This window comes from Carcharodon carcharias, chromosome 6 (assembly GCF_017639515.1).
Source record: "Carcharodon carcharias isolate sCarCar2 chromosome 6, sCarCar2.pri, whole genome shotgun sequence".
NCBI lineage: Eukaryota > Metazoa > Chordata > Chondrichthyes > Lamniformes > Lamnidae > Carcharodon > Carcharodon carcharias.
This window is the reverse complement of record NC_054472.1, coordinates 154,101,543-154,124,592: the sequence shown is the minus strand read 5'-3', so window position 1 is coordinate 154,124,592 and position 23,050 is coordinate 154,101,543. Positions and strand designations below refer to the sequence as shown.

General features: G+C 40.9%; 1 protein-coding gene across 2 annotated transcripts in view; it reads right to left on the bottom strand.

Moving 5' to 3' along the window:
- The window catches only part of LOC121279090 (1-phosphatidylinositol 4,5-bisphosphate phosphodiesterase gamma-1-like), a 280,051-nt gene that overhangs the window by 161,476 nt on the left and 95,525 nt on the right, over positions 1-23,050 (bottom strand). For both annotated transcript variants that reach the window (XM_041190003.1, XM_041190004.1), the window contains exon 2: positions 224-373. In XM_041190003.1, coding sequence (XP_041045937.1) covers positions 224-373 — 150 coding nt within the window. The remainder of the gene's footprint in view (positions 1-223; positions 374-23,050) is intronic.

The following is a 23,050-nucleotide window of genomic DNA, read 5'->3' as shown; positions in this document are numbered from 1 at the left end:
TGCTGAAAAAAACTGACAATTTTTTGTCAAAGCTTTTCATCTTGACCCCATCAGGACAATTTGCAACCAATTAACATTCTCTTCTCATACAATATAAATTTGTTGTTTTCCTTACATTAGTATTCTTGTCAGCTGTCCTGATGAGTGCCAGATGAAAAGTTTCCACAAAAATGTCTCTTTTTTCAGCAATAACAAAGATTATAGTAAGAATATAGAAAGTTACCTGAAAGACTTAGTGTTTTCAGCCTGAACTCCATTCCATACAGAATGACCAAGCACAGAGTAGCATCCAGTTTGCGTGCATCATCTGGGTAACGTTCAAAATCTCTCGAATTCTTCCCAGGCCGAATTTCTTTAATTTCCCGAATGTCGACTATACGAAAAGAAAAAAAAAACAAAAAATTTCAGGTTATTCCGTGGATTAAAGCAAAGATATTAATAATATTGTATCTGCATGATCCTTCTGTCAACATTTTTTATTATAAAATATCCATGCCCATATTTATTCCATATAACATATTCCACATTTACAATGCAAACTGATCATATGAAACTTCTAAAGTTCGAATTATACCACTCCCCCCCCACCCCCATCCACCCCCCACCACCCACCAATTGAAGGTACTAAAGCATAATCATTAGCAGTTAGATGTAATGGCAGCATGGCAGGTTTACATAGATAAATTTAATTATAACTGTGCACCCAGGACATAATGGGAGTAGAAAAATAAAAAAAAACAAGTACTATTGTTGACTTTATAATGTGGACTGAATTAGACCGCATACTTGGTCCAATGGCCCTCCAGCTCATTAACCCCACTTCACTTGAAGAATATACTTAGTCGTCAATGCTTGTGTGCAATGCCACAAGAGATTAGCCAGTAATATATTGATGATCTTTCCTGTGTGTGTACTTTCTGTCTACAAAACCTTATTTCCTGTTGGTGTGTTTTAGAGTTCTTGTCAACTACTTTCTATTATATGTATTTATCAACTAAAGTTGTCACACAGTAGTCATTTCTTCCTGTAAATAATTGTATTGTAATTATGCAGTTGTCCTCCCCAGCTCTTCAGTCTTTATGCACTGAGTCTTCATCTCTCCTTCCAAAATTGCAATATCTTTGATTTTATAGCTATAAGTAATATAAAATTGAAACAATAGCTGAAACATAATAGAAGATATCTCTTTAAAATACAAATGCACAAAATGACCCCAGTTCAATTATTTCTCTACTTCATCTGAAAACGCTTTTTATTATCAAAAATTATTCAAAATGCTTTCTCCCATCCATTATTTTTTTCCTCAGTAACTGAAATTTCTAATGCCCAAAAACCTTAAGCTAAACAAAATTGAATATTATGGACTGTTTAGACAGGGTAAGTGTGGATAAAATGTTTTCACTTGTGGAAGGATCCAAAACTAGATCCATAAATACAAGATTGTTACTCATAAATCCAAGGAGAAAGTACTTCATTCAGAGTGTGGTTAGAATTTAGAGCTCACTACCTCTAGAAGTGGTTGAGGTGAATAACTTAGATACTCTAGATCAATACATGAGAGAAAAAGAAATATAAAGAAATGCTGAAAGGCTGAGATGTGATAGATGGAATTGGTGGAGACTCATGAGGACTATAAACACCAGCAGAACTAGTTGGGCTAAATGGCCTGTTTCTGTGCTGAAGGGGACTAATGCACAAGGTTACAAATTTTTCTCAGCCTTGCTGAGCTTACAGATATAACCCAGACATAACTAATTTAGGACTAACAGAATAATTAGAGTATGATCAAAGGGACACATATCCAACAGTGACATAAGGGGACTTTATGCTAATGTCTGGGTTACATTGTTAGACATTATTTTTGCATTGCTATTCTTAACAGCTTGCTGATTTATGCTGGAAAGAGAGCCTATAAGAAGGAGCTAGAAAATCGAGAAGGTCAGAGTAAGTGTGGTGTGAGGGGGAGGGGAATAATAGAGAAACTAGGTATGGGTGCTTATAATTTTTACATAGACACAAATGTAAGAGATTGAAAGTATAAACAAGGGCATAAGATGTATTATGTAACCATGATTAATGCTGTAATGTCTGTAAAAATACTATAAATGCACAGAAGAAACCTGGTATCATTGAGATGCCTTTTTGAGCCCTCCTGTAAATGCATATTTGCGAATAAATTTGCTTGATTCTAGTGTCTTAGATACTCACAACAGTGCTGTATGTGCTATGTAATGCTATGTGAAATAAAAGCTGCTTAAAAATTAAATATTTCACAATAGCATGATTAAATTTATTTACTTATTTGACTTTTGTATCTCTTAATGACTTTGCTAAAATTTTTATTTGAAGGCTTCAACCCTCTTCCAAAAATCTTGAATTTTGACTTGATGTTTTTGCTTCAAGATATGATATGGTGAATTGAATTTGGATTGTGCTGCCTGTACATATGGCATGTGCTTTATTGACAGCTGGAAAAAGTAAATGCTAATTGCGTAGGCCTGTGCAACAAATATACTATTTTCTAACATCTATGAAACAGAGAGTAAAACAACAGATAGAGAAAGAAAGGCTAACAGGGAGTGCATTTCCTCATTCTAGTTTATTTAGTTGGTTTATTTTTTAAACAAACAAACAGATTGAATAATGAAAGCAAACAAAGCATCTTTGAAGGAAACAGGCAAGAGGAAGGGTAGAGGATGATAATGAAGTAAATAATTTGAGGGTGCCAGAAGCACTGGGTGAAGTGTAAAATGAGCAGTGATCCACTGCTCTCTGTTTATCACCATGTTAAAAGTGAAAATTCATTCTGCAGTTACAAATTTGGAATAAAATATATTATTAATCATAACAGGAATAAACTGATCTTTTTTTAAAAATCATCAACTGCTTTTGTGCAGTATTTGATTAGAAACATGATGCCTAAAGTATGATATTCATCACGGACTGGTACAGTGTATAAGTAAAAATTTGACAGAAACTTATGTAGCTGAAAAGAACTCAGAATTATAAAATCACACTGCACAGAAGGAGGCCATTTGTGCCTGTGTTAGCTGCAATTAATCCCAAACCACTGTTCCTTCCCCAAGTTCTCTCTTTTCAGGTATTTATCTAATTCCATTTTGAAAGTTACAATTGAATATACTTCCACCACTCTTTCAGGTAATATCTTCCAGATCATAACAACTAGCTGCAAAAAAAAATTTACTTATCTTACCCATCATTCTTTTGCTAATTACCTTAAATCTAAGTCCTCTGGTTGCTCACCTCACCACACTGCTCCATTGCCAATGGAAATAGTTTATTTCTACTTACTCTAACAGTAACTCTATTGCTGTATAATTTGAATACATCTATTAAATATTCCTTTAACTTCCTCTGCTAGAAGGGGAACAATACCCATTTTCTAATCTCTTCACATAACTGAACTATGATATAATTTTATCCAGTAATCAACACAAGCAGAAAAAGCAACTGGGTGGGCATCTTGTGTCTAGGAAATGACTATTGCTGGACATAAAGAAGGTGATGTTTCATCTTTGGTGAGAATGGATGAGTAACAATTGAGAATCACTGTTCCAATATATATTAACTACACCTCTGATTGATAGTAGAAACCAAATGAACCAAAGGCGACCTGAGGAAAAACATTTTTAAGCATATTGAGTTCAATTGTTCCACCCGCCTTTCATTTCACACTTATGATGGTTATCAAAGTACAGAATGTTACAGAAGGGGAGTAGAATGCTTTCTCATTATAGTCAGCCAGTATTGGAGTTAGGCATAACCAGGTCAGGTGTAGCACAGGACACTGACAAGTAAAACTCCTTTCACACTATCCCAGAAATATGCCTCAGCCCCAGCTTCAAACAACAGCATGTTAGTATCCCAACCACTTGATGCGTATAAGAGATTTTCCTCATGGTTCTGTTGCCAATCACGTTAAATCAGTGTTCTCTGTTTCTTGATCCTTCCATCAATGAGAACAGCTCCTCTCTATCAGCTCTGATCCCTGATTTTGAAAACCTGTATCATATCTCCTCCCTATCCTATCTGCATTAAGGAAAGCAACCTCAACTTCTCCAACCTATCAACTTAACTGAGGTCCCTCATCCTTGGAACATTCTAGTAAATCTTTTCTGCACATTCTCTCAGGTGTTAGTGTGAATTTTCCACTTCACGTGTAAACCATTCATTAAGTCTAATCAACGTAATTTGACAGTCAATTCATAGACAGCAAAGCTTTCACTTTATCAGTCTGGGCTTGATTCAAACCCTTGTTTCAGTAGGAAAGTTTTAATCCATTGCACTATAGGGCCTATTTCATTCACAAAATCCCATTTACAAGGGCTCCTCGTGGCAGAATAATCCTCAGACTGATTCAAAACCACCAACGGAAAAAATAAAATCATGCTTAGAACGAGTTAATGAAATTTTAAGCTGCTCCCAGAAGCTCCAGCTATTCAGTGCCTCTTGTCCACATTCACAATGGTTATTACTTGAGCTGCTTTCTTCATCTGTCAGACAATAGTAACATTACATGTTATTTTTACCAGCCAACTTTTCCCCTTTCCTTCCTCTCCTGAAAGTACTGACTGTTTCTTGGACCATGATTGTATAGGTACTCCTCATTGCCTTACCCATGTGAACATTTTCTTAACAGTGAGCACCAAAAGGTGACTTGGTTATAGGGAGCGTTACAGATGAGTTTAATCCTATCCTAATTTGATATCCAGATGACTTCACTTTCCAATGGGTTGTGATAACAAGCAGCAAAACTTGGATCCTTAGCCAGCAACCTGTGATATCTTTATTGTCAGTCCAGCTGTCATCAGCATAGGCTGGAGATTGTACAAGTAGTTTTCACCCCTCTCCTTATATTCGCTCAGTTCTGTGGAAGGGTCATGAGGACTCGAAACGTCAACTCCTTTCTTCTCCGCCGATGCTGCCAGACCTGCTGAGTTTTTCCAGGTAATTCTGTTTTTGTTTTGGATTTCCAGCATCCGCAGTTTTTTGTTTTTTTTCTCTGTGCATTCCTGGTCTGTCTGTTTGAGAGCAATCTAGGCGGTGAGCCTTTAGGGGAGTTCTTACATTGTTTAACCAGGTACTACCATTCAACCAATTTTATGTCAATTTGAAAAGAGGCAAAAAGGTAACGATGTGAGAAGAAAGTCTTTAAAGCAAAGAAAGATATACTTACTTTGATATAGGATCTTTTACAGCCTCAGAACATCCCAAGTCACTCTGCAGCCAATTAAATACTTTTGAAGTCAGTCACTAATGTAATGTAGGGAAGTGTGGCAGCCACTTTATACACAGCATGTCTGACAGATAGCAATGGAATAAATGACTAAATGATTTTTCTTTGTGATGTTGATTAAGGGATAAGTATTGACCATGTTAAGTTTCAAAGTGACATATTCCAATTGGAAACAAAAATCTTAAACTTAAACAAAGCCAATTACAAAGATATGAAGGGAGAACTGGCTAGGTAAATTAGGTAAATAGACTACAAGGTATGGAGGTAAATGAACAGTGGAAAACATTTAAAGAAACAATTCAAAATGTTCAACAAAAATACACTGCATTGAAGAACAAAAACTCGGCAAGAAGGAACCATTTGTAGCTCACTCAGGAAGTTAAGAATACTATTCGATTAAAAAAAGAGGCTTATAATGTTGCAAAAAACATTAGCAAGTCTAAGGGTTGGGAACGTTCTTGAAACCAGTGAAGGGCTAATAAAAAGTTGATTAAAAAGGGACAAAATAGAATGAGGGTAAGCTCGCCAGAAATATAAAAACAGATGATGAGCTTTTATAAGTATATAAAAAGGGAATACCCAAAGTAAACGTTAGTGTTTTAGAAGCAGAGATAGGAGAAATTATCATGGGGAAATGAGAGAATGGTGAAGGCATTGAATAAATATTTTGTGTATAGCTTCATAGTAGAAGACACAAGTTCTATATCAGAAATAGATGATAACCTAGGGGCTAAAAAGAGTGAGGAAATTCAGGAAATTAATATCAGCAGAGTACTGGAGAAACTTAAGAGACTAAAACACAGCAAACCCCAGGACCTGATGGCCTACATCCTAGGTTACGAAAAGAGATAGCTGCAGAGATAGTAGATGTGCTAGCTGTGATTTTCCAAAATTCCTTAGATTCAGGAACGGTCCCACTAGATTGGAAGTTGGTAAAATATTACACCGCTTTTCAAGAAGGGAGAGGGTAAAAAGTGAAATACAGGATGGTTAGCCCAACATAAGAAAACGCTGGAATCTATTATTAAGGAAGTCTTAGCAATGCACTTAGAAAAGCATAATATGATTAGAACAAGTAACTTGGTTTTGCAATCAGAGGCCAGCAGCTCTACTCGGCTTTGGGTGAGTTTCATACCAGCAGCAGCCACCGCCTCCTCTACTGAATGGCAGCGCCACTGAGGAGGCGGTGGCTGCTGCCAGTATGACACTCACTCAAAGCCTAGTGTCGTTGCTGGATCCCAAACCACAGGTAAGAAGTGGCAGGAGAGGCACCCTAGGGTGGGGGCCATGGAGAGCAAGGATAAGGGTGTGAACAGCATGGGCAGTCAGTAACTCTCAGTGGCCCTCCACCCCCACCTTCTTGCTGCCATGTCCCTTGATAAGGCACTGAATGCCTTTGAATGAGGGACCTCCCCAGGAGCCCGCAAGCAAACATGCCAGGGTAAATATCAGCGGCGGTGTGGAGAAGCCCTTAAGTGGGCATTAATTGCCATTTCAGGGCCTCAATTGATGGCAGGGGAAGAAGGCCACCCACAGGCCTTCCCACTATAGAATTAATCAGGGTGGAAGCAGGAAGGTGGCTGGGGCCCACCTGCCATCCTCTTACCTGTTAAATGCCCCACTCATCACCAAATTCACCATGGGTAAGGGCACAAGATTCTGCCCAATAACTCCATTATCATTGTGTTATCTGGCTAACATGATGGTAGAAGGCAAACTAGATGGACTGTTTTTGTCAAGCGATTCCTCTGTTCATATGTTCAGCAGAGGAGAGGAAGTTGATGGAATAAAGAAAAATATTATTGCCTAGACATTACTCTTGTCAATGTTTGATACCATTTCTCTTCTAGCTGTCCTCACAAATCGAGCCATTTAAAAGTAAACAGGATAATGTCTACATTAAAACTAATGCATTGAAGACTATTGGACAAAGCTGCTACTGGTTCTTTTGCTCATGGCCATAATTTCTAGGTTAGTTTCAAATATATAACATGGGACTTTAAAAGATTTAAAAGCTATATTTATCTTTCTATAACTATTTATATCCGAGACAGAAGGATTTAAACTATCCGCAACCTTTTCGTTTAATATCTATGCCCAGTAAGAGGATGTTATGAGTTGCTGAGAGTAGTATCTGAGTCCCCTATTCGCTAAGTGCCTCATCTTGCAATTCAGGGCCCCTGCTTTGATAACAAGGAAAGTGGAAAGCATTTCCAGGAGGTCAGTCCTCATCTGTTGCCAGTCTGGTTGCCAAGACAACCCTGGAATGCTGTCAGGAAACTATTGACATCATCTGCACCAAGCTGCCAATTTTTGCACAGCCTCAAATAGGGTATCACAGGTTTTTCTCTCTGAATCACTACATAAATCAGTCTTTAACTTGACTCTCTCACTCACTGCATACTCAGCCTCTACTCAGATTATGTCTGCTGTGATTGTGTGTTCAGGATTTGATATTTCAAGGGGGCTAGACTGCAAATGGGTGGAATTTTGGTTACAATTATTTACATTTCTTGTTAGACCTCATTTAGGGTACTGTGTTCAGTCTGGGTGCAACACAGGATGGATGTATTGCCAAGGAGAGGATATAGCACTGATTCACCAGAACGATGCCAAAATAAAATGGCTAAACTATGAGGACAGATGGCATAGACTAGGCTTGCAATCAATTCAGTATAGAATATTATGGGATGATCTAATTGGGATCTTTCAGATGGTTAAAGAAGAATAAAGTAGGTAGAAACTATTTCCTCTGGTGACGAAGCCCACAGTACAAGGAGCACAAACTTAAAATTAGCGTTAGATCATCGAAGGTTGATGTCAGGAAGCAATTCTTTATAAAATGGGCAGGGAACTCTCAAAATATTGTTGAGGGTAGGTCAATTGAAAATTTCAAAAGAAATTTTGATAGTTCTTTGTTCAACAAAGGATTCAAGGGTACGGAACCAAGGTGCAGTCATGATCTAATTGAATGCAGAACAGGCTCTAGAGGCTGAGAGACTACCCCTGTCCCTATTTTGATATAAAAGTTGGTTAGACATCCTGATGTGCTACTGGGATAAGTTGCAGGATCAAGATATGGAGACCAGGGAGTTCCAGATTTGATTCCTGGGGCGGAATCTTGTGCTCTCACTGGTGATGAGCTTGGAGGCAGGAAGGGCATGTACTGAAGTGGGTTCCCACCTTCTCCCGAATTAATTTCTGGGTGGGAAGGCTCATGGTTGTTCTTCCCGCCCAGCCGTCAGTTCAGTGACCAATTAAGAACCACTTAAGGGCCTGATTCCACCACTGCTGGAATTAACCTCATTGCTGATGGGTCTGTTGCCACAGTCCGCACAGTGTGCACGACAGCTGCTACGCTATAGGCATCTTGTCACCTCCAGGGCGGGGGTGAGGTAGGGTGGTTGGTCGAGTTACCTTGATCAAAGACACTCAGTGTCTGATCGAGGAAATAGATATCAGTGGCTGAGAGCCACCTCTCTGCCCTTGTTTCTGATACTCCTGATCCCCTCTGCCCGTGACCTCCACCCCATTAAATCCCCCTCCACCCACATTACTTACCTTTTTGCTAGATCGCTCCATGATCCTGGTACTCTGTGGGGTGTTCTTCCAGCAACAGCCACAGCCTCCTCCATGGCACCACTGAGTGCAAGGACTGCCGGCGTGTGATTGGCCAGCAGCTCTTGCTAGGCAAAACTTCCACCCCTGGGGACCTGATTCCAGAGGGAGGCCCGCTATTGGCCTCTTCGCTGCTTGATTGGCATGTGGTTCATCTGACCTCCTGGAAAAGAGGTAGGATGGGTCTCTCACCAGCTGTTGAGCCAGCAGGCCAGACTCCTGATACCTCAACCAGATTCCATCCCTGGACTGTGTTGTGTTAGATAATCCCATTTTAGGTATTGATGAGGCAGCACAATTGGTTTCAGCATTCCTGATTTAGGGAACAGAAGAAATTTCAGTTCTTGCTCCTTCTTGCTAACCAGAGATTTTTTGCTAGAAGTGGGCATTGTTTGCTATATGACAACAAGACCAGTCTCAGTTGTGATGTCACTCATAGTTGTGAAAAACCCTAACCCTATTCCCTGTTGAGCATATAGCTGGAGAGTTGCCAGATGGTTGATGCAGATATCTTCATAGCAACATGCTATACCAAGAAAGCATACCTTTAGGAAAGGAGGAAGTGTAACATGATAAAGGGTGGCCTATATGCGAGAGAGTGGGGTGTGAATATAGTCAATACTGAGTGGGAGGGGGGCTGCAAAATATTTCAGGAGGGCATAAATAAGCTTGCAGAATGGGCAAGTAATTGCCAAATTAAATTCAACACAGATAAATGTGAGGAAGAATAGGGCGTTCACTTTTATTACTTGGAAAGCACAAGCTAGAGGAACAAAGGGATCTCGGAGTATAATTACTTCAATCCCTAAAGTTGTGCCACAGGTTAGCGAGACCATTAAAAAAGCAAATTCAACAATTGGCTTTATTTCTAGAGGAAGATAATTGAAAAGTAGGGAAGTAATGCTAAACCAGTATCGAATCTTGGTTAGGCCACACTTATGAGTACTGTATGCAGTTCAGGTCTCCATATTATAAAAATGAAATGGAGGCACTGGAGAAGGTGCAGAGCAGATTTGCAAGGATGATACCCAAAATGCATTGGGTATACATATCAGGAAAGGATTGACAGGCTGAGCCGCTTTCTCTTGAAAAAAGATTCGGGGTGACTTAATAGAGGTCTTTAAAATTATGGAAATTTTTGACAGAGTGGATACAGAGGGAATTGTTGCTCTTGTGGGGAAGAGCATAACTAGAGGCCTTCAATCTAAGAAAGTCACCAAGAAATCCAAAAGGGAATTGAGGAGAAACTTCTTTACCCAAAGAGAGGCGAGAATGTGGAACTCACTACCACAGGGAGCGGGTGAAATGAATAGTATAAATACATTTAAGGAGAATCTGGTCAAAGAGAAACTAGACAAGCATAGGACAGAGAAGGGAATAGAAGTTTATGATGGTAGATTTAGATACAGAAAGATGGGAGGAGGCTCAAATGGAGCATAAACACTGGCATGGACTGGTTGGAACGAATGGCTTTGTATCTCTGCTGTATATCATAGGAACATCGGAATATAGGAAATAGGAGCAGGAGTAGGCAATTTGGCCCGTCAAGCCTGCTCTGCCATTCAAACAGATCATGGCTGATCATCTACCTCTTACAACATTTTTCCCACTATCCCCATACTCCTTGATGTCATAGCCTGTGTAGTCCTAAGTAATGTAAAGTTTACGAACTTTACCCTTATAGTTTCAGTCAATTAGTTTGACCCCCTTGATCTGGAGAAAGGACTTGGAATTGTAATTAAAATGATAAAGTTCTATCTTGGTGACTAAAATGGTGGAATAGGTTTAATGAGCTGAAGGCCTACTCCCTGTAAACAGGTGCTTTCTGCCCGCCCCACCCCCCCCCCTCACCCTATCAGATGTTGCCAGAGGCAAATACAAGAATATCTGCACAAACGATATCAAGTCATAGACCTCCCATAGCTTAACAGGCACTTTAGCAGCCCCAGTTCACCAAGCAATGGTTAATATTGCATTTAAACTTTTGTGTATGTGGGACACAATTCCAGGAGAAAATTCTATCTGGAAAAATGTTCCACAGGCAGGAAAAGCAATGAATGTACCTATAATAATTCTTGCATTCCTTAATGTACTCTGTTTGGTGAACATTGTTTTTTTTTGTGGGGGAGTCAAAGCAGTTTTAACCCCTGCTTTTGTCAACAAAGGTTCTTCCATTAGCAGAAGGAAGTCGATTTTCTAAGGTCCTTCAGTTGCAGTGCAGTTTTGTGACCTTGGATACATTACAGATGGACTTTATACTTGGAACTGCCTGAGTCTATTGTATTAACACAGCTGTACCCTGATAAACTGCACAAACATATTCGCCTGTCTGTAAACCTTTGTATCTCTGCAGCCCCTAAGCTTATTCACTTGAAATAAAAAGGGCATAAAATACTTCAACCAAAGGGGATATTTTAGACAGTAGAGGATAGGGCTTAATCCAGGTGCATTAGTTGAATTTACAATGTTGATTTGGGTAGAAAGCCAATTGACCTGATGACTCAGTGAGTTCCATAAGTACGTGGTTCCTGATTTGTACCGAGTTAGCTGGCCTTAACACAGGTAGGAATGTTAACATTTTCCTTGGTTAGAGAGCACAGAATTAGTTACATTCCCAATTCTGATTGATCCATACCTGAATTGTGTATATTTGGACATTGGGCAAGAGTAGCATTAGGCTGTTACCCCCATGATAAAATAGTTTGCTAACTGTTACACATATGAAGAAGTGGGATTAAGCTGGATGGCTCATTGTTAGCCAGTGCAGACATAATGAGCCAAGTGGCCTCCTTCCATGCAGTAAATTTCTATGATTCTATGATTTCTATGATTCTATGAAGAACAACTATGTGTGCAAGGCAGTGGAAGGTGTCTTGCAGCCACTGAAAGTTGCCTCAGCAATGAGAGAAGGTCAGAGAAGGGATTCAATTACCATATCAGTCCTCCAGCTTGTCCTTTGGAGGAAAAGTCACTGGCACCTTGGAAACACATTTTAAATAGTGTTTACATGCCTTTTTCTGAGTTTTTGTGGCTCTTCTACCAAAGTTACAGTGATGAATTGCAACAGCCACCTCAGAAACTGAACCATTGCATTTTTGGGCCATTAAATTTCTAGGGATTTATATTCAATGGAGGTGACTTGGAAATAGTTTGGTTCATTGAAGTTTTGAACAACAGAAATGTTTTGATCAGTCAAGACACTGGGTGTGAACGGGAAGTGTTTACTCCACTGGCACTCTATAATAGGAGTGAAAGGATGTGCTTTGTTCCATGCTGTTCACGATCAGTGGTGCTTTTTTATTTCTCACATCTGTTTTCTCCCCTCTCTTGAAGGCATTGAAACCCCATTTAGATCTGATTCAACTAAGCATTGAACACCTCTAGTGCCTCATCCAAATCTATTATTATTCTTGTGTGGGTATCAACAGGTTTTCCAACCATGTGCATACATGCTGACTCTCCACATGAAAAGTTTGAACCTCTGTCTTGCTGTTTGTCATCATGCTTCAAATTTAATGCAAGATCAAGGCCAGGATTTTCTATGCCTGCTAGTGTTGGGCGCGTTCGGTAGCATGAGCAGACAATATGGTGAGAAGGCCAAAGATCAGTTTCACAATGTTGTGACACCAGTTTTCAGTTGTCCACTCTGCCTGCTGATGGTGGGCCGCATTCCCCACCATCAGACCTCAGGAACTCATTGTAATACATCAGCATATCATTATAAGGCCAGCCCTCCGGACTCAACTCCAACACCCCCACTGGATCCTCTGCCATGTAGGCAGGAAAACACACCAGTGTGTTTCACAACAGCATATATAAGGCATACGCTTGGCGGGCTGCACTTCGCTCGGGACTTCAATGTTTGTTTGCCTACCTTGCTTCGGTCAGCACTCACAGTCATCAGCGCCCAGGCTTCACAGGCAACACCACATCACTTTTAGAGGGGCTCACAGGCAGGTCTCTACATACCAGATCAGCCATATGTGGGTGGCTTTTCAATGGCTGAAGGGTTAGGGCTTCCTGGGGAAGGGGGACATGTGGCCTCAGGCAAGGGAAGAGGCTACAAGACAAGGGCTGTACTGGGGAAGGAGGGTAACCCAGGATGTGTGTGGAGGCACATGTTGATCTGTGCAAGTGGCCTCAAGATGGTGGGAACTGAGGAGGCAGTCTCCAGAGGAGATGAGGCCAGATGGACATGTGAGGGTCTGTGTCTGACAATGGGTGGTGAGGCCCTTGAGCTGGCAGTAAGTGAGATGCAGTGAATGTGTGATGGGCTTGACTGTGTGAGTTTAGAGTGATGAGATGGTTGCCATACCCTGGCTGCACGGATGAGATCATTCATCCCCCTCCACCTGCACTGGATGGCCAACCTCTTCTGTGCAGCATTGGCACTGATCACCACTGCCATTGCCTACCAAGCCGGAGTGGTAAAGTTGCTACCCCTCTTCCAGCCAGAGCGGGGCCAGCGGGCCTCCATGGCATCCAAAAGGCACTTGAGGGCTAGAGCCTTTTTGCCTTTCGGGGCCATGTCTTGCAGCCCTGGGCTGGAAACACTGTGCGCAGCTGTACTTTATATGTTGTACCTGGTGTGATGAAGCGGCAAGGGCATGGTGTGGCAGACAAATTGGAACCCGCCCACCATCGAAACGGTATGTATCCCAGGAATGCATAATTAATGCAGCGGGTTGGGATGATACAGCGTGAAAAGACATCATTTGCTCCCGCCACTGCACTTAGTGTAAATCTGGGATGATTTTGCCCAAATCTCACTCTCATTAAAGCTTCTAGGTTCTCTGCAAGGCCACCCTTTAACGTTGTTATTCTGTTCATTTCAAAATCTAAGTGGTTAGTATCTTTTAAGTAGCCTGCAGAACGTTCAGTTATGTTAGTCAAACTTTTATTCACTCATTCTCCAATTGCTTTATAAAGCTGCTGCTAGTCAGTTTATAGCTTTCCTGAAATTGGTCTATGAATGGGCTCTAATCTTAATAGGTCATTGCCCTCTGATTGGTTAATTGACTAGAAATACATTATTCATTCTGCTAGAGAGCATTAATTGCAATGATTAAACTGCAATTCCATTATTATTGCATCACATGACGATACCAGGATGGTAGAACACAGATAAGGTGGACCGTGAAGGAAAGACAGAAAATGCTGGAAATACTTAGCATCTGTGGAGAGAAAAACAAAGGTAATGTTTCCAGTCAATGAAATTACATCATCAGCTACTGCCTGACCTGCTAAGTATTTCCAACATTTTCTGTTTTTATTTCAGACTTCCAGCATCCGCAGTATTTTGCTTCTATATGAGTTAACCTTGGTTTGTTTTTTGTCTAGGGATTCCTATGTTCCTATGCAGAGCTGTACCACCCGAACCAGGCTTCTGAGTGGTGCACGCTTGTCTCATATGGCTGCTGAGCTCAGCAGAGTAAAACTAAAATCTCTGTTGAACTTTACTGGTTTTCACTTCTGGGTGGAGAGCAAGAATTAGACAGATCATAGCAGGAAAAGGATTAAGGTAAGAGGCAAAACCCTATACAGACAGAGAAAAAAAAATCTGACAAGAGATGGGGCAATTAAAAAAAAACCTAATTGATCATAAGTTGGAGGGAAATCAGCAACAGCCATGCCAGCTACCTGTGATTCTGGTATTAGCGCTCCCACCTCCCCACCACAAATTCTATGAATTCAAGCCCTGCTGCAGAGACCTTAGCATCTTTTACAGGCTAACACTTCAATAAATTATGGAGGGAATATTGCACTAGTGGATACATTAAACTGACATCCGTCGTTTCAGGTGGACATAAAAGATCCCACGGTACCATTCAAAGAGCAAGGGAGGATTTTAAACTAAACAGTTGCCGGGGAGTGGGGGTATAGAATCACATGCGGGAAGATGTGGTATGTTAAAGAGAGAGGCCAAAGCAATAGAGCAAGGTAGCAATGAGGATAATGATAACCATTGTGTGGCAGAAAGGGACAGAGCATACAAACTTAAGAGTGTGCCAGCAGATAAGATCAGAGTTGGCAGAAATAATAAAAAGATTGAACTAAAGATTCTGTATCTGAATGTGCATAGCATTCATAACAAAATGGATGAAATGACAGCTCAAACAGAAATAAATATGTATAGCCTGACAGCCATTACAGAGACATGGCTGCAAGGTGACCAAGGTTGGGGCCTGAATATTCAAGGGTACTTGATATTTTAGAAGGAAATGAAGCTAGAAAAAGATGATGGGGTAACTCTGTTAATTAAGGATGACATTAGTACAATAGTGTGAGATAACCTTAATTCTAGTATAATCAGTTTGGATAGAGATAAGAAATACCAAAGGTAAGAAGTCACTTGTGGGAGTAGTTTATAGAGATAGAGTGCACAGACAGACCCTTAACAGTAATTACACCGAAGGATGGAGTATACAGGAAGAAATAATGGGGGCTTGTAAGAAAGGCACTGCAATAATTGTGGATAATTTTAATCTACATAAAGATTGGATGAATCAGGTTGGCAAAGGTAGCCTGGAAGTTGGGTTCATAGAGTGTTTTTGGAACTGCAAGATAGAGAATCAACCAAAGAACAGGTTATTCTAGACCTGGTAATGTGCAATGAGACAGGGTTAATTAATGACCTCATTGTGAAGGAGCCTCTAGGTAGCAGTGATCTTAACATGATCGAATTTTGCATTCAGTTTGAGTGAGTCTAAGCCTAGTGTTTTAAATTTAAATAAAGACAATTGCAAGGGTATGAAGACAGCTGGCTGAAGTGAAATGGGAAATTAGATTAAACGGTAAGACAGTAGAGATGCAGTGGCAGACATATAAGGAGATATTTTATAACACCCAACAAATAACAAATATACATTCCAGTGAGAACGAAAGATTCTAGGGGGAGAACATACCATCCATGGTTAACTAAAGAAGTTAAAGATAGGATCAAACTGAAAGAATAAGCATACAGTTCTGTGAAGATTCGTGATTGGTCAGAAGATAGGGCAGAATTTAACAACCAGCAAAGAATGACTAAAAAAACAATTAGGGAGAAATGAGAGTATGAGAGAAAGCTAGAGAGAAATATAAAAACAAATATTAAAAATTTCTACTACTTTTTAAAACAAAAAGAATAATTAAAGAGAGTGCTGGTCCTCCAGAGGGTGAGAATGGAGACTTAATAATGGAAAATAAGGAAATGGCAGAAACATTGAACAGATATTTTGCGTCTGTTTTCACTGTAAAAGACACAAATAACATCCCAGAAATGTTTATTTATTAAGGAGGTAATGGCAGGGCACCTAGAGAATCTTAATGCAATCAGGTAGAGTTAATATGGCTTTGTGAAAGGGAAATTGTGTTTGACTAATTTATTAAGAGTTCTTTGAGGTAGTAACAAGCAATACGTATAAAGGGGAACCTATGGCTATGGTATACTTGGATTTGATAAGGTGCCACATCAGAGGTTACTAAACAAAATAAGGGTTCATGATGTAGGGGGTAACATATTAGGATGGATTGAGGATTAGTTAACTAACAGGATGCAGAGGGTAGGAATAAATGGCCATTTCCAGGTTGGCAAGATGTAACTAATGGAGTGCCATATGGATCAGTACTGGGGCCTCAGTTATTTACAATTTATATCAATGACTTGGATAAAGGGAATAAAGAGTAAGTTGTGAAGAGGACATAGGAGTCTGAAGAGGGATATAGATAGGTTAAGTGAGTGGGCAAAAATTTGGCAGATGGGATATAACGTGGGAAAATGTGAACTTGTCCACTTTGGCAGGAAGAATAGAAAAGCAGCATGTTATTTAAATAGAGAGAGACTGTAGAACTTGTAGTGCAGAGAGATCTGGGTGTCCTGGTACACGAATCACAAAAGGTTAGTATGCAGATACAGCAAGTGATTAGGAAGGCAAATGGAATGTTGGTGTTTATATGAAGGGAAATGGAGTATAAAAATAGGGAAATTTTGTTACAGTTGAGCAGAGATTTGGTGAGCCCATGTCTGGACTATTGTGTACAGTTCTGGTCTCCTTACTTAAGAAAGGATATAATTGCATTAGAAGCAGTTCAGGGAAGGTTCACTCAGCTGATTCCTGGGATGAAGGAGTTATCTAATGATGAAAGGTTGGACAGGCTGGGCCTGTATCCATTGGAGTTTAGAAGATTGAGAGGTGATCTTATTGAAACATAAGATCCCGAGAGGACTTGACAGGGTGGATGTCAAGAGGATGTTTCCCTTTGTAGGAGATACCAGAACTAGCAGACATAGTTTAAAAATAAGGGTCTTCCATTTAAGATGGAGATGAGGAGATTTTTTTCTCTCAGAGGGTCGTTAGTCTGTGACATTCTCTTCCCTTAGAGAGCAATGGAGGCAGAGTAATTGAATATTTTTAAGGCTGAGTTAGATAGGTTCTTGACTGACAAGGGAGTCAAAGATTAAAAGGCAGACAGGAAAGTTGAGTTAAGGCTACAATCAGATCAGCCATGATCTTATTGAATAGTGGAACAGGCTTGAGGGACTGAACGGCCTACTCCTGTTCCTAATTTGTATGCTCGTAGGAGTTATCCTGGCCATTTCTCCCTTGCCCGTTACCTCTAAACTACTGTCAATTGGGCCCATTTACTTCATTGCTGTTTATGGTACCTTGGCAAAGGACTTTGTTGGCTGGAAAGCATTCTGAGACATTCTGAGAATATGTAAATGCTAGTTCTTTTTTAATACTAACAGCCAATACTCAGAATCCAGTGGCTTCAAGCCTATGTTTTGACAAAGAAATTTTGGGTGTCCAGATAACCAAGCAGATGAGTTGGAGGACAGGACTGAAAGCTTTCATATAACAAATCGAAAGTGCACAGTTCAGTTTCTTGTGTCTGTTCCTGCAACTAGTAGTGGATTTATGGAGGATACAAGGAACTTAGCTGCAGTCACTTTGTTTGTTTTGGATTTTTTTTCTTTTTAACCCCCCCCTTCTTGTGAGTTTATGTGTCTATTCTTGCAAGATGGCAGCACTAATATAAATGTGTGTGTATAAATGAAAGATAATTCCATTTTCTTTCTCAGTGAAATTTGTCCTTCAGTGCCCATCAGTTGTGGATTGCCCCAGCAGAACAGAAATAAACACTGGTCCTGTTCCAAGGTCACCCAGACAATTGGTCTTGGAAGAGTAGCAGAGAGTTGGAATATCCCTTCCCTTTGATCCTGTACATCATAGACATGTGGATGGAGGTTTTCTTTAGGCCCAGGTGTAGCCTGATCAAGAATTCCATATATTCTTGTAATTTGATGCTGTATGTCTTAGTTTATGTTCTACAGTTGATAGAAGAAGAACATCCCAAGGGCACACTAATTGGAGAATCTTTACCACTCAGGTGTCTCACACAGTCTGATGGAGGTAAGTCATAACCTGGGTGTAAATGTGCACCAGTGACTGACCATGCTCCCTGAATAGCAGACTCAGAACTCTGGCAGAGATGCAGTTCCTCCCATTGTCCTAGCAGAAATCAAAGCATTCTCTGATGAAACATCATCAACCTGAAACCCTGTTTCCCTCCACAGATGCTGCCTGAACTGCTAAATTTTTCCAGCATTTTTTGTTTTTATTAAAATTTCCTCTGGAATTTGTAGTCAAATCCAGAGGTAGGAAACAAAGTCAATAGAGAATGGCAGCCAGTGGTTGGTTTCTGATTAATGTTCTATCACCATTGGAGACCACTCAGTGTGTTCAAGTGTTCAAGAGGAAGGGCAGAATTTAATGAGCACAACGTGGGTCCAGAAAGGAGACCCAGAAGTGGACGGCAAGGCGGCGGCCTTTACTTAACGATCTCCATACGCGAGCCCCCTGAATCATGGATTAGGGGTGGGCCAGAAAGCGGAAAATGTGGACGCAGCTGCCAACATTACATGGTCTGGCACCATCTTTCAATGCCAGCAGTAACTTCTGTGTCTATCTGGCATTTAGAAATCACACAATATCATCCTTATTGCATGCAATAACATCATTAAGACAGAATCTAACCATTGCCCCTTGACATTCAATGGGATTACCATTGCAGAATCCCCCACAATCAACATCTTGGGGGTTACCATTGACCAGAAACTGAACTGGACTAGCCATGTAAATACTGTGGCTAGGAATCCTGCAGCGAATAACTCGCCTCCTGACTCCCCAAAGCCTATCCAGCAAATACAAGGCACAATTCAGGAGTGTGATGGAATACTCTCCCTTTGGCTGGATGGCTTCAGCTCCAACAACACTCAAGAAGCTTGACACCATCTAGGACAAAGCAGCCCACTTGATTGGCACCACATCCACAAACATTCACTCCCTCCACCACCGACGCAGTGTGGCAACAGTGTGTACCATCTACAAGATGCACTGTAGAAACTCACCAAGGCTCCTTAGGCAGCACCTTCCAAACCCACGACCGCTACCATCTAGTAGGACAAGGGCAGCAGATACATGGGAACACCACCATCTGGAAGTTCCCCTTCAAGACACATGCCATCCTGTCTTGGAAATATATCGCTGTTCCTTCACTGTCACTGGTCAAATTCCTGGAATTCCCTCCCTAACAGCACTGTGGGTGTACATACACAAACAGGAACTGCAGCAATTCAAAATGGCAGCTCACCACCACCTTCTTAAGGGCAATTAGGGATCTTGAACACTTGAACACTCTGAGTGGTCGCCAATGGTGACAGAACATTAATGCTGGCCCAGGTAGTGATGGCCACATCCCGTCAATGAATAAAAAAAAATAAAATCTGCAAAGAAAAAGGCTTTGAAAGGCAAGGTACTGTTCCTCCAGTGAGAGCCACATAAAGCAGAAGTGTCTGAAGACATATGAGAAGATCCTGAGACACGAGTCAGCGAGCTTGGGAACGGCAAAAGGCTCTATGGTTCTTTGATGCCCCCCTACACGTTCTTCCCCAAGGTGGCCCGGGAATGGCGGGAATTGTTCCCTGTGGAAGGAAAAAAAAGGTAATCACGCATCACCAAGCAAGCCTGGATGGAGATTGTCTTGAAGCCCAGCTGCACGAGTAGGTCCAATGCCACAAACAGGTCATGACCTTCTGTGAACCCAAAGGATAAGTCTGATTGAAAGAGTGTATGGACATGACTGTCAGGGGGTCAAGACATGAGGGGTCTCAAAGTGGTGAGGGATCCGATGGGAGGGGGCACGTAAGGAATGCCTTGGAGCAGTGGCATCTGGAGGAATAACATTATGTGGGTCATAAGCATTTGCCTCTTGTTGACATGATGTAGCAAGACTGCTGTAAGGGGACATGGGAGAGAGTCATGTGGGAGTCATCATGGTCCTGAGGGATGCCAGGCGCATAGGGAAAAAGTTGCACGGACTCGAAACGTTTACTCTGTTTCTCTCTCCACAGATGCTGTCAGACCTGCTGAGCTTTTCCTGCATTTTGTGTTTTTAATCCTTGGGCTGGATTTATTATAAGGGTGTGTTGTAAAAGGTTTCTGTTATTCCAATGGTTAATCTGGAATTAAACTAACATTCCAAGGGATTGTGTGCATACCAACCCTGGAAAAGTAGCCAAAGTTGACAACTCATAAACAGCTCGGAATATAGGCCTGTGACGTATAGTTACACTGTATGTTGGCAGGGAGGGGTACTGGCTTGTCATGATTTAAGCTGCAGATATGCTCAAATTCTATCAACAGTATAGCAACCAATTATATTATGTAGCATATTTTATGTCATAGAATGTTCCAAGATGTATAACAAAAAAGATTTTTTAAATTTTAAGGGTCAGATGTCAGAGTCAAGCGATGTTATGGAGGTGGAAGTGATGGTTAGATATATGGTCAGTTACTCATCTCAGGTCAAACACAGCATCAAGGTTGAAAACCCTTTTGCTCAGCTTAAAATAGTTATGAGGGATGAAAACAGCAGACAGGGGACCAAAGACAATGGTTTCAGTCTTACCAATATTTAATTGGAGTTAATTTCTGCTCACCCAACATTGGATGTCAGACAAGTAGATAAATCAGAGACAGTTGAGGGGTCCACAGAGGTGATAGAGCTGAATGCCATCAGCATACAGGTGGAACTTGATGACACTTTCTGACGATATTGCCAGTGGGTAGTATATGGATGGGAAATAAAAGGAGACTGGGGAAAGATCCTTGGGGAACTCTAGAGGTAACATGGTAGAAGACAAATAAATTTTCCGTCATGTGGAGAAATTATGGACTATCCTGCGCCTGCATTAGCAGTCTGTTGCAAAATTGTTCAGTTGTCACAATGGCATGGAAGCTATTGTACCCTCCACCCAGTTTACAAGCTTCCCTTGGCTCTCATGCTGCTGTTCACACTGGCAATCTCACACTCATTTTACCCAGTTCACATTGGCACTCCTGATTTCTTAATGCCAGTTTCCTCCCTCTCCCCGTTCACACTACCAAGATCTCCTGTCCACAGGGCAGTGTGTTGGGTCAGGATTTGTAGTGACTCTGCAAGGAAAAAGCCAGGAATGGTGTTGAAAGGCAGAAGCAAAAGAGATGCTGATTTTCAACTGTAACTCTGATTAAAATAAAGAGTAACTTGAAAACACTGTCCACGTGGATTGTGGTTGGTGGACTTGTATGGAACTGGATTTGATTAGCTTGTATTAAAGTGTCTGTACAGCTACTTTACTTTCCTATTGGAAATAGCTGTAATGCTGCCAGGATAAATTATTTTTGGCTTGCAAGTATACTTTCAGGATCCTCCAAAAAACTGGAAATGCATTTAATAAAATATCAAAATCACAGTTTTTGCGGGGGGGCAGGGGAGGATACCAAAAGCTCCAACAAAACATATCTCACACCTTCAATGCTCCCATTACATTCTTCCACCCTGAAAAGTTTTCAATCAGATACTGCTGCAAATCTGGCTTTTGTGTCTTTCTCTGCGGTTGAATGTTTGGAATAATTACAGCTTTAAGTTACAACCTCAGCCCACTCCAATTTTACATGTCATAGGCCCATATTCAATGCCATTTAGAGTTGTCAGCTGAACTTTGGAGCTCTGACAACTATTTCCTTTGAAGCTGATGGCCAGCTTTTGCTCATTTTTGAGGTTAGCATGTAAGCAACAGGCATCACAGTCAAGTTCTACATTTCTCTGCTAGGAACAGTCATTGTGTGATTAAAAGTGGGAACCTGTGCCTGTTTTTCACCTCCCTAACCTAAAGACGCCAACTGAAGTTACTATTCCACCTCAGCTCAGACCAGCAATTGAACGTAGGATCAATTCACAAAAGAACTTGCTGAGCAATGGGCAACACTACATATATATATATATAGAAATATCTGTACATGACTTTGTCACATCTAGCCTAGGCTACGTCAATGTTCTTCTTGCTGGCTTCCATCCACCAGTCTCTTTAAACTTGAACATGTCCAAATCTCTGCCCATCTGGTCTCATTGACCCATCAGCACAGGGTCCCACTGACCTTAGCGGTTCCTTGACTGCCAATATATTAAATGCAAAATGCTTGTCTTTGTCTACTAATCCCCCCATGACTCTTGCCCCATTTTATTGCTGCTATCTTTTTCATCTCTTCTCAATTTTTTTTTTTAATTCACTTATGGGACGTGGTCATTGCTGGCTATGCCAGCATTTATTACCCACCCCTAAATGTCCTGTTCCTCTCCGCATCGTTTCATGTTCCCAATGATATTCAGCTACCTGGATCCTTATCTTTGGAAGTCCATCCTTAAAGTTTTTTGACTCTCCAGCGTTGAAAACCTCCTCATGATTCACCTGTTTGACTAAATATTTGGTCACCCCTTTTCAGCTTACATTTTTTGTGAAGCATCTTAGGACCATTTGTTACTTTGAAGGCACTATATATGTTAATCTGTTTGGAATATTTGTCGCATCTGCATATTGCCAATTACTCAGGGCACATTGGGAAAGAGGAAGCTTTCACACATTCTAAAACAACCATCTGACCACTGTAAATGCAAAAGGAATATTTAGAAACTGCACACGGTATGTTGCATCTCACACATCCTGCGATCTTTCTGGCACTAACAATCTCCCTGTCTCTTTTTCTCTGTTCTTCTGCTTCTTTATCTTTAGCTGTTTTTATTTTACTCTGTTTTAATCTTCTATCTTTTTGGATGGCAGATGGTGAATGGTACAAGTAGGGAAATGAGCCA